This window comes from Callospermophilus lateralis, chromosome 1 (genome assembly GCF_048772815.1).
Source record: "Callospermophilus lateralis isolate mCalLat2 chromosome 1, mCalLat2.hap1, whole genome shotgun sequence".
In the NCBI taxonomy this organism is placed as follows: Eukaryota; Metazoa; Chordata; class Mammalia; order Rodentia; family Sciuridae; genus Callospermophilus; species Callospermophilus lateralis.
Window position 1 is genome coordinate 13600116 of NC_135305.1, and position 12675 is coordinate 13612790.

A 12675-nucleotide genomic window follows, 5' to 3' on the forward strand; every position below is an offset into this window, starting at 1 on the left:
GGTCCTAGTGCTTTGGCAAGAAGACTTCTGTGAACCACAGGAACCATCACAAGTAAGAATGGGCCCAAATCTTTCATAAGCAGGAGCTGGATTTCGGAACTCTCCAAGACTTAAAACCCTGGATTATGTGCCTCTTTGGGTGATGAGTTCAAAAAATATTACTTTTCCCCACACCTCTAAGAATTCCAAGTATAAATCCAGAACGGAACCTGGAAGCTGCACCAAATACATGCCCATGGAGTAATGTCATGTAATTATGAAGAAGATATGAAAGAATGCATGTGAAACATTTAACATAATACATAGGCCTTAGTAAACACCTCATCAGTGTTACTGATATTCTGATATTTCTCTTTTCAGAACTATTGAGGTAATAGTACACTCAAGAACACATTGTTCTGTTCTATAGGTATGCATTCTACAAATGCTTAGTAGAGCTTAACCCCCCACTAGCTTCCTGCTCCCTGAGTTTTCTCAATGTCTCCTTCAAAACCAAACCCACAGGAGGAGTCTGACTACTGAGCCCAGAGGGACAGAGGCCTAGTGTGTATTCCCTCCTTGCAGTTAAGATGAGTTCATGGATTATCCCTTCCTAGAATAAACTCCTTTTAGAAAATAATATTCTCATCTGTTTGGATCATATCAACAATGGACTGTGGGTGGGTTTTCCTGAAAATATCCCTGCAATCTAAAACTGTTGGATATAATTCTCGAAAAGAGACAAATAATTTCTTAGAGAGCATTTCCATGTTAAATCTTTAGGTGGATCTTTCAGGGTTCCCTGTCTGGATATAGTGCCAGAGAGAACATGGAGTTTGAAATCAAACTAGCCTGGGCTTGAATATCAGATTCTCTAGTCAATTAATAACTTAGGCAGCTAAATTTTCTTGTCTATAAATTAAGGACGATAATATGTACTTAATAATGTTATTTTGAACCTAAGAGAAGATGATGAGTACCCAATATCCAATGTTGGCCTCCCAGAACCACTCCAACTTAAATCTTTTCTGAAAATCAAATAATATACACCAGCAGTATCATTAGCTAAATTCTGTTAAGAATTGTTCCTACAGTTCACCAAGCTCTAAAATTGCCTCACTGGATTGGGCTGAAAGGAGGTGGTCTCTTCTCTCAGAGACCCTTGAGATAGACAAATGGAGACAGTAAATTCTACACTGAACTGATTCTATGAGCCAATGGTGGAAAATCAGACCTGACCTACATTTCTACCTCATACTATCTCTCTCTCTCTCTCTCTCTCTCTCACACACACACACACACACACAGTCAGCATGCTACACACACCCAAGCACATGCCATCTACACCCACTTCCTGTCAAAATGACCTCCCACTCTCCATAGCCTACAGACTTAAATTGTACCTCTTTCTTTTTATCCCAGCCACGTGGTTTTCCTTCTTTTGGGTCTCATGTAAGCCCTTCACATCACTGGCCACCTGGAAGGGGAGAAAGGAGCTGGATGGAAAAGGAGCAACTTCTCTACCCAGAAATGTTCAAAGGAAGGTTAGATATAAACAACAGGCACAGAGCATTACAGCACTTCCTCCTCTTGGGAAACAGCTGCTCTTCGCAGCTTTACACTGACTTACATCTTTCCTCACCTCCACCCTCCCAGACCAGAGTGCAAGTACTTACAGGTACGAGTCCAAGGAGAGCCGTTAGGAACGATCCATTACCTAATATTCACGGGTCAGCAATAAAATAAAACTGTTGGTAATTGGCAGCTTTCAGAACACTTTGATCAGTACCATCTCTTTGATAGTAACAATCCTAAAACATAAGGTAGGTATTTTTAATCTTCATCTATACATCAGGAAATAGAAGCTAAGAAAAATGACCTGATAAAGGTCACTCAAATAGAAGCAGAGCTGAGTTCACACTAACAATTTTAGTCTTGTAATCCAATGTTCATAGAGTTTGAAGTCAGTAAATCTGGAAAACCACTTTTCAAGCTGAATGTTTATTCATTCATTCAACAAATTCAAAGTTCACTTACTACCAAGTCTCCAAAGCGCAGACCCTCATTCAGAGAGAGATACTCCCCTTTAAGCTCAAATCTTCTACAAAAATTCCCATCATTTCCTCCCTTGACCATGCGCAGAGGACACCTGCACAGCCCACCCCTGCAAGGGCAGCTCAACATGACTCTAACCCTCTCATCACAGCTGACGGCACTATCACTGGAAGGAAGATCAAAACTTGCCAATTAGCTGCTCCCTCGCAGAAATTAGGATTTGACAGAGTCTGAATCTCATTGTCTGAATCTCTATCTCATACTACCCCCCCACACACACACACACACAGTCAGCATACTACACACACTCAAGCACATGCCATCTACATTAGGTCTGTGGGATCATGTCATGAAATTGACAGGCAAAAATTCAAGAGTTTTAATAAATATTTTTAAATGTTTTTAGTTGTAGATGGGCACAATACCTTTATTTTGTTTATTTAGTTTTTTTTTAACGTGATTCTTGGGATCTAACTCAGTGTCTCACACTTGCTAGGTAAGTGTTCTACCACTGAGCCACAACCACAGCCCATTAATAAATGTATTTTTCCCCAAAAGAGAACGGAATAGCCAGGCGTGGTGGTGCACGCCTGTAATCCCAGCAGCTCTGGAAGCTGAGGCAGGAGGATCGCAAGTTCAAAGCCAGCCTCAGCAATGGTGAGGCACTAGGCAACTCAATGAGACCCTGTCTCTAAATAAAATACAAAATAGGGCTGGGGGTGTGGCTCAGAGGTGGAGTGCCCTTGAGTTCAATCCCCAGTACCGAGAGAGAGAGAGAGAGAGAGAGAGAGAGAGAGAGAGAGAGAGAGAATGAAATAGATATGTAGAGAGTAGCAAAAATAGGATACTATTCAATTTGGATACAGTTTGTCCCCTACGGAGTCATGTGTTGGAGGCTTTTTGCCCAGTAGATGATATTGGGAAGCTATGGAACCTTTAAGAAGTAGAGCTAATGTGGGGTCATTGAGTCACTGGAGTTGCCTTTGAAAGGAATTAATGTAGTTCTCACAGGACTTCAAAGAGAGTTGTTATAAAAGAGCAAGACCCTCCCTGATCTTTGGTTTTCTGTCTCACCTTGTGATTTCTCTCTTTTGCTCTTTTATAAAACTCCCACCATGATGCCATCTGCCACCATGTGATGCAACCAGAGGGGCCCTCGCTGAGTCAGTGCCGTGCTACTTGGACTTTCAAGCTCCCAAATGGGAATATTTTCATCATAGAGTTAACTTGCCATGGGTATTTTGTTTTACCTAAAAAATAGACTAGTACAAAACCCCAAGAAGCATAAATGGAGCAATGAATTACCAGTATTTTTGCAATTTCTGTGAAGGCTGATGTACAACTTTAATCTTATGTGATTTTCCCAAATCTTCACCCAAAGTATTTTTACTATTACTACCATCATCATCATCACCCTTATCACCTCCCAGGCCCTTACTTCTAGCCAGTTTCTGTGCCATGTAACCAAATGGTTCCTACTAGCCCTGCTATGAAAGCTGTCATTGTCTCCCTTTGTCCACTAACACCACTGAAAATTTCTAACCACTTCAGTTGATCCTATGAGCAATAAAACTTAAAAATGAATCCAGAAGTTCTTCCTGTTATTTGTATTTTTCTCACTTTTACAATCACTCACAATTGGAGGATCTGTATATATCCACAAAGTCCCTATGATTTGTGGCATCCCACAGAATTATAGCTTTTTAGACCAGGAGACATGTACCCTTATAAGTATGTGGTAGCATAATGGGAGATACATAATGCATTTTCTTGGAAATTCAATTTTAATCCAAGATCATTGCAGAAGAATAGTGATTTCAATTAAAAAAATTTGATTATGAAAAATGTAACAGTAAATATAATAATATGCAAATTTATATGATTTTTTAATACAAAACACTAAATTTTGCAGGGATCCCCCTACAATGAACCCCTGCTAAGTATGTTTTCTTTTAGTCTCACACCCAGAGGAAAACTGTTTAAAGATATAATGAACATCTTAAATTTACTGGCAGTGTCTTATGCCAAAGTGTGAGCTCTATTCTATCATTTTTGCCTATTGACTTGGCCTCCTTGTCCTGTTTACTTCCTCTTCCTGTTCTGTTCTTTGGGAACAGCCATGTCCACACTGTCTCCATCTGGGCACCACTTGAACTCCAGTGTTAGCCAGAAAGAGTTCTCAAAAACACAGTGCTACACAGTGTTCACTTACCGTTCTTTCTATGTTATCCCTATTAGAGATAAACAAAGCAGGGTTTGTTATCCAAGATCTTACAACTCTGTCAGTTTTACCTAAAATCTCCTCTCTCTTATTTCATGTCTGTGGATAAAATAAAACTTAAAAATGAATCCAGAAGTCCCTCTAAAGGAATCCCTACCCAAAGATCCTGCCAAGGAATGTGATCTTCTTTATGTGCCTAATCTCAAGATTCCATGTTGGTATCAAAGTTCACTCTATCAGGGATGGGCACCTCACCCAAAGATAGCCAATTCTTAATTGGCAGCTTACAAAGCATCTTCCTATCTGACAACTAGACCTCACAGATTCTCTTTCTGAATGTAAGACATAGAGATAATTGTTAGCAGAATTAATTATTAGCAATAATAAAATGAAAAGACAGAGAAACAGCTGTGCATGGTGGTGCATGCCTATAATCCCAGTGGCTCAGGAGGCTGAAGCAGGAGAATTGCAAGTTCAAAGCCAGCCTCAGCAAAAGCAAGGTGCTAAGCAATTCAGTGAGACCTCTTTCTAAATAAAATACAAAATAGGGCTGGGGATGTGGCTCCATGGTCAAGTGCCCCTGAGTTCAATCCCTGGTACTTAAATAAATAAATAAAAGATAAACAGAAATAAGAGCTGGGCAAAAGAATCCTTGGCCCCATCTCTGAGGACTCTACCCACATCACTTTGACAATTACTTGTGGCAAAAACAAAATTGTTAAAATACAGGAGGTAGAGATATCATTTATTTTGTTTCCTCTCCTGTAGTTCCTGTTTCTGCCTCATCATGACCAGCAAATATAGACAGGAAGCATGTTGACCTCTCCAGTCCACTTCCTGGTTCTATATGATTAGACAGACAAGTAGATTTAGGGCCCTTCTTTCCGGCAAGTTCTCTTTTTTCTGTCCTCCAAGTAACTGGGTAAGTATGAACACTTCTATCTCTCCCCATGTGTACTTCTCCCTCTCCCTCTCCCTCTCTCCACACTCTTGAGAATTCTAATCCCAAATTACAGATTTCATACTGTGTTCAGCTTCCAATAGTTATGATCTAAGAATTGAGGCTTAAAGACTTGAGGAGTTTACCTTCATCACATAATGAGAAGCCTGAAGAAGAGAAGTTGCTGGTGTGGTTTCAGCTACTCAAGGAATTCAGAGTGAGAATTTTGAGATTATTTGGGCTTTTCCCTAATGGTTGGGGTCCAACTGTAACAAGCAAGTTCAGGCAAAAAAGAAAGAAAAGCAACAGAGGTATTCTAAGAAATCCCACCCAATTACTTTTTCTTGTGTCTCAGAGGCCACCTCTATCTGGAAGAAAGAAGGTAAGTGCAGTTTGTTTGTTTGTTTGTTTGTTTAAGATGGGAATATTGACATGCCCAATAAATATGGAGTCCTGTTGGTAATGAAAAAGAGAGAATTGATATTGCAAAGGTAATTGGCAGTATTTACCATGGGCAGAGGCAAATTGGGTTCGTGGACTCTGCCTAGGTCTACTGTATGCTCCAATCCAACTTGTATTAGAACTTTGCCAAAGGGAGCCTTTGGGTACTGCTTTCAGTTTTAAGAGAGTAATGCTAACATTATACTCCCACTTCTCTGTTGTTCTTCTCATGTAACAAGAGTAATTGGCAAAGCTGGATTTGGGATTCCTGGGATGTTAGCCTATCTACCATCTAAAACTATCAAAGTCTTTCTTCAATTTCTAACAAGAGTCTACATCTCATTTATGGTGGAGCATTCAAGTGAGTGACAATTGACTCCTGTTGCTAAGACTATGTGGATCCTGACAAAAGTTCCAATGTGCAAGTGGTGTTCCAGTTTTCTGTAAAGTATGGTTATTACAGAAATTCTGACAAATTTATTTGCTTTTCTTTACATCCCAGTAGTTTTCCAATGTGATAATGCACCAGAATCACTTGAATGGCTTGCTGAAACACAGATTGTAAGGCTCCACCTTTAGGGGTTTTGTTTCATTGAGTTTAAGTGGAACCCAAGAATTTGCACGTCTTATAACTCCCCCAGGGAGGGTGATTTCCCCGACATGGCACACTGTGAGCCCTGAGAACTATTTAGTGCAGCATGTAATAGACTGACATTATTGTAGTTCACCTGAATGATCAAAACAGCCAAAGGGCCTACCTAATGCACCTTTCTTTGGATTCAGACAGAAGTCTATAGGTCTGGAATAGAGGACAAGGATTAATGATAAACACCCTGGTTATCATTAATAAATTATATTATTATCAATATCCAGAACCTTGCCTACAACTTTTGAGGACTATAGTTTTGTAGGCAGGGCAAGGTTAACTGCCCATTTCTCTCTTCTCCTAGGATGAGTGTTTTCCTGAATGGCTACACAATGGGTTATGAAAGACTTTCAGCCTCTCATCTTCCACACACAAAACATGTTTGAATCCCAGGAGTGAATTCACCTAGATTCAAGCAAGATCTACATACTACATCTCTAAGACAGTAAATTTGGTCAAATTATAATCTTGGATTTAAATTGAATGACCAAATAAAGGGATAAAATTCAAATTAATGTGCCATGTTTAATGCGGAGCAAAGAAAGAATAATACATAATCCCTGCTCTTGAAGAACTTGATTTGTAAATTGAGAATACACACGTTAAAAAACCCAAATTTTAATAAATGCTACAATAATGGTATGAATAAAGGGTAATGGAAGCAAAGTCGAAGGAGGAATCCTATAAGAAGGGAATCAAAAAGACCTCGTGTCAGATCTGATTAAGAAATTGTGAGCAATTTTCTTTTATACTCCAGGGCCTTGATTTACTAATAGCTATGTCAACCTACTAGGTATACAGACATGTTATTTCTGAGAGTCCAAGGAGATTTTTCCCACTCCTTCCTTAACCAGAATAGTAGTCTCCAGGTATGAGACCCACTTACCCACACTCAATTTTTATCTCTCCTGAGAAGGGATGAGCCTTCCTCCCTGCATTACACTGAGGCCGCTCAGAGGGTCTCAACAGCCAGAAACTTAATGTTAAAAGTAGGGCTGAGGCTGGAAAGAATATTGTTACCAGGCATCTCCACAAAATGAGAGCATCTTCTCCACCCTAAACCTCAGGTTGGTAGTTAGGCTTAGAGGAAATCAGAAATCTAGTGTCAGAATTCTAGTTTCTCGTTAATTTAGTGACTTTGGCCAAGATATTTAACTAATTAACTTTCTTGAAACTTTCTCATTAGTAAAATGGAAGTATCATTACATTCTTTGTGAGGCAACTATAATATTAAAGGATATCCAGCTTACAGTATATCATTAAATGCAGTCTAAAATTTCAATTGTGTGAAATATAGGACCTTATTATTGCTTGATTAAAGAAAACACCGCTGGGTTTCTCCAGCACCCTGAACAGGCCAGGAATTGCACACTTCACGGTGGTCTGGCGCCACCTATTGGTAGCTTTAAATAATGCGAGGAGGATGCATCCAGGCTGGCTGAACTTGCAGGAAAATTCTGTGAGTCCAGGACCACCTATTTCTTTGTTTGATTATCTGGAGAAATAGGAAACCTGGGGACTCCTCCTCTACTTGCTTAGAGTAGGTTGCCTGTCTTTCCCACTTGTCTGGTACAATCCTCCCCATTGTTGTCTGCCTAACCCCAGTGCAGACAGTGCAGGAACAGAATCCAGCCCCAATTTAGGAATGTCAGCAGGTGGGAGGACAGAAGAGAACTGAAGATCTACCACCTTATCTTATAATGCACACAGAAGCTAAAAAAAAAAAAAAAAAGTCGCCTGGGTCACACACCCAGCCTGAGTTGGCCGCTGCAGGTTTTCCTCCTCCAAGAGTCACCCTGGACTCCTTCCTGCTTCTGAAGCACTGTTCCTTCCTCCCCAGTGCCTTCCCAGGTGCCAGTCCAGTCTTCAGTGCTTTCCATGGCTATGGGACTTGTTTTATGAATGGTTCCTCCTCATGGTAGGGAAAGGAGAAATACTGGGGAGCCATAATGACCAGATTATACTGTAAGCCACATGCATGTATGAATATGTAAGAATAATCCCACAATTATGTTAGTTATAACATGCAAATAAATAGAAATAAACATTTTAATAAAAAATGATACCACCTTGGTTTCAGACTCCTGTTAGTTGTCTATCTCACTAATATCAAATTGCTTCTTTTAAATTAACACTATCTGAAGCCATCAGTGGGGGTTTCCCTCTAGAGTAAAAGAGCCTCTTTCCCTAAGGACTATGCTCTCTTCATACATCAATTAACATTTCACACAGTCCCTGGTAATTTGTCTATTTTCTCTTCACTTCACTGGTATTTACCTGCCCTCTGTCCGTCTCTGCCCTTTTGCTTTGGGTCTGGATAGGTTGGGCAAGGTGTTCACTGTAGGCAGCAAAGGGCTGAGGAGTCTTAGCTCAGTGACACTCAAACCAAAAATCACTTTGCTATCAAAAATATATATATTTGCTTGACTTTGAGCCCAATCTACCTATAGCAAATTTTCCCCATTGCCAGTGTTAAAATTAAACTAATCAGTGCTTTGTGTAACCAGGTATAGAGGTTTCTGCAATCATTCTGTCAATAATTTAATTTCAGGGCTTTCTTTCCCTAAGGCCTGTGCCTCTGGTTTTTAGGACCTGGCTGCTACTTCTCATACCCATGCAAGAAGGCAAGGTGAGAGAGGAGTTGATGTAAGTGGAATGCACCTGAGTAACTAGCCCAAATTTTTACAGAGCTTTCAAAAGTAATTGTGAAATCCACCCATATTCCTTTAGAGATCAAGGAAAATTCCAGATGCTGGAAGGCCCAAGGGTAACAAATATTGAGAAATGTTTGAAAGGGGAGAAACCTAAATCTTGGAATGTAAAACCATATGTGTTAGAATGTATTCCCTGGAATGTTAAAAAATATAACATTTTTATATTATAAAATATATAATATAAATATATATAATATAAATAAATAATATAAAATATATAATACACATAGACTGAGGGGATACTATAGACAACTAAATATTTGTTTTGTGAAAATAAGTGCCTTCTTGAAGCTTACAATTTTCAGTGGGGAAAGTGGATACTGGCAATAAATAATTGAATATATACAGAAAGATTAAACAGATTCAACAATATAGTAAGCACCCAAGATAAGGTAAGGGATGCCATTTATAGGATGGTCAGGGAAAGTCTTTCCAGTGAACTTTTGAGAAGCAAGTGAGACACTGAAACACAAAACGTAAAAGCAGTTCAGGTCGTGAGAAATACAAATGCAGTGGTCCTACAGTGAGAGTGCTTGGTGAGCTCATAGAACAAGAAAAATCCCCATGGCTGGCATGGAAGAAGGGGAAAAGCAAGTGTTCCCGATGACATCTGAAAAGAACAGGGGTCCTGACTGTGAAACACCCATAGGCCACTGTAGGGACTAAGCTTTTACGGGGAGGGAGATTAGAGACCCTGAAAGTTTTGAACAGAGAAATGACCCAACCTAATGGCTGAACTTCCAGGAAAATTCTGTGAGTTATATTATCAGGATCGTTATTGTTACTTTGTGGAATACTATATGAGAGAGTGAGGCTGAGAAGCAGAGAGAGCAGTTAAAAGCCTTCTGCAGTAATCCAGGCTGGATACTGCTCCCTCCCTCTACTTCATGGCTAGGTGCTCACCTTGCTCAGGTCAACACCCCTCTTGTCAAGTACAGTGCCTAGTACAACAGTGATGGTTGAATGAAGCCTTTAGCAATGGCAACTAAAATAACAGTCACCTGTTGGACTAGAGGAAGAACAATTCACTTGTCCATATAGAAACACATTCTATGGTAAGTCATGACTCCAAGATATAGAAGAAATGCAAATGGAAGGAGACACCATTTCAAACCTTAGTTCACCAAGAATATCTGCTTTGCCTGCTGCCAGTTTCATTTAAACCTATAAGCAAATCCAATTCTCATTTCCACTCACACCAGTCCAGATGGGCATGCAAAACTGGACCCTATCTGGTTGGAAAACTGAGACCCTATCTCATTTGCATCTCTGGTGCTATACTGTGGTCCTCTGGGGAGACTGCTGTACAGGAACACCTGGATTTAGGAAGCACTTCTCCATTACTCCAAAGAGTAGAACCAGCAGTCATCTACCCTCATAATGAGCCTTCACGTGTATCCAAGAAACATTCTAAAGCAACAAGATCCCTCAAAGATTCCTGTCAGGGCTTTTAGTGTACCCACTTTGGGACATAACTAGGGGAAGATCTGGGTGTTTTGTAAAGGAAAGTCCTGATTCAGAATGTACTCTTACCCTCCTCTGCTGAGTAGTGTCTGAGTTTTAAATGAACCAGTCACCAAGAGAAGCATCATGTTGATTCTGACTCCTGTCTTAACTGTGTCCTATAAAGCCGAGATTCATTTCTGTTCCTTCCAATCCTGGAGTTTGCAGTGGGGATCTTGGCCAATGTATTCATTTTCTTGGTGAACTTTAGAGACATGGTAAAGAGACAGGTACTTAGCAACTGTGACCTTGTGCTGATGTGTCTGAGCATTTGCCAGCTTTTTCTGCATGGGCTGCCATTTCTCAGAGCCATCCAGTTTACTTTCTTCCAGCAGATGAAAGACCCACTGAATCACAACTACCAAACTGCTGATGTGTCTGAGCATTTGCCAGCTTTTTCTGCATGGGCTGCCATTTCTCAGAGCCATCCAGTTTACTTTCTTCCAGCAGATGAAAGACCCACTGAATCACAACTACCAAACTGTCATTATGCTGTGGATGATTGCACACCAAGTCAACCTCTGGCTCATCACCTGCCTTAGTCTCCTGTATTGCTCCAAGATTGTCCGTTTCTCCAACACCTTCTTCCTCTGCTGTACAGGTTGGATCTCCAGGAAGATCCCCCAGGTGTTCCTGTGTGCTATTCTTTTCTCCTGCATCTGCATTGTCCTCTGTTTATGGGACTTTTTTTAGCATATCTCACTTCACAGTCACAGATGTTATCCATGAACAATACGGAACTCAATTTGCCAATTACAAAACTCAATTTTCTTTTATCCATTTATCTTCTGCAATGTGGGATCTCTCTCCCCTTTCCTTTATTTTCTAGTTTCTTTAGGGTTCCTGGTTATCTTCCTCAGAAGTCACATGAGAACAATGAAATCCCAAACCAGAGACACTCATACCTCCAGCCAGAGGCCCATATCAAAGCCCTCATATACTTGACTTGGCTTCTTTCTCTGTTTCTAATCAGTGTGGTTCTGCGCTGCTCTCATCTCAGTGCCCTTACTGATACTCACTGATACTTACTTACTGATACTGTGGCACAGCAAGGTTGGGGTGATGGTTTGTATAGGAATGATGGCAGCTTGCCCCTCTGGACATGCAGTCATCCTAATCTCAGGAATGCCAAGCTGAAGTGGCAGTGAGGAACATTCTACTCTGGGTTCAGAGATGCCCAAATATAAGGACAGACCACAAGACAGATACCAGGACACTTTTCTGAGAGTGGGCACAAAAAGGGGTTTTCATGAATGCATCTCTGATTCTTCATGAAGCCTTGAAATTCCTTCTATAAAAATAACTGGAAGTCTTCTACATCAGTGGACTCACTCATAGAAGAATGAAATAATTAAAGCTGTATAAGTGATCTAAGCAAGTATAATGATGTTGGTTCCAGAGGTTGGTATGACCAAATAATCAAGATAGAGAGGTGAGATGTTCAATGTAAATCCTTTACATGCTATAGCTTATTATTGCTTAGTATGAGTCAAACCGTGAGAAAGCATCTCTTCTTAAGGAATACCTTTAACATGACTACTAACCCTTTTTCTCAAAACTGATTGCTAGTAAAATATTTGAGAATATTTGCTATTTTGGCAATTATACAATCCTATTTAAATTCCACAATTTTCATGGGAACATAAGGTATGAAAAGAAAAACCTAGAGAAAGAATTATGTCAGAACTTCGGCTTCAAAATGCACTACATTAGAACTCCTATGGACCAATGAATAGGGGTTCATATTTTTTGAAAATACACTGATTTCTGAAATGTACTTCCATCTGCTTTATACAAGAGGTAAGAGGTAGAGGTTTGCTCAGTAGTGGCCCTGGATACCAGGGCCTTGTGAGCCTCTGACTCTGCTCAGTTTGCCTTTGAAGTTAAGTGCTTTGCTGCCAACCACTTGTCATTCTAAAGAAGGAATCTGCTACAACAAAACACCTAGCTGAAAGGCAGGTTTGGGATTTCAGCATTCTCTGTCTTCCTGTGTAGAACCTAATCAGGAAGGATAGAAAAAAAATGTATACCAGACACTTCAGTACAGAAAGGCCTCAAAGTCATAGCAGGTCACCACCAAGGCTCCTACTCATGCCATCTGTCCACGCTACCAGAAAGCTGCTTCCTTCTCTCAGGCACCTGTTCCTGATATATCCAATTCTTCCTCTCAGTTTTC

General features: G+C 40.3%; 1 protein-coding gene across 1 annotated transcript; it reads left to right on the plus strand.

Moving 5' to 3' along the window:
* The first annotated feature begins 10586 nt into the window (after nt 1–10586).
* On the plus strand, nt 10587–11636 carry Tas2r38 (taste 2 receptor member 38). Its single transcript, XM_077109644.1, is given in 5 exon segments — nt 10587–10623; nt 10626–10815; nt 10922–11189; nt 11192–11266; nt 11268–11636. Coding segments are annotated over 5 exon segments (939 nt in total).
* The last annotated feature ends 1039 nt before the right edge of the window (nt 11637–12675 follow it).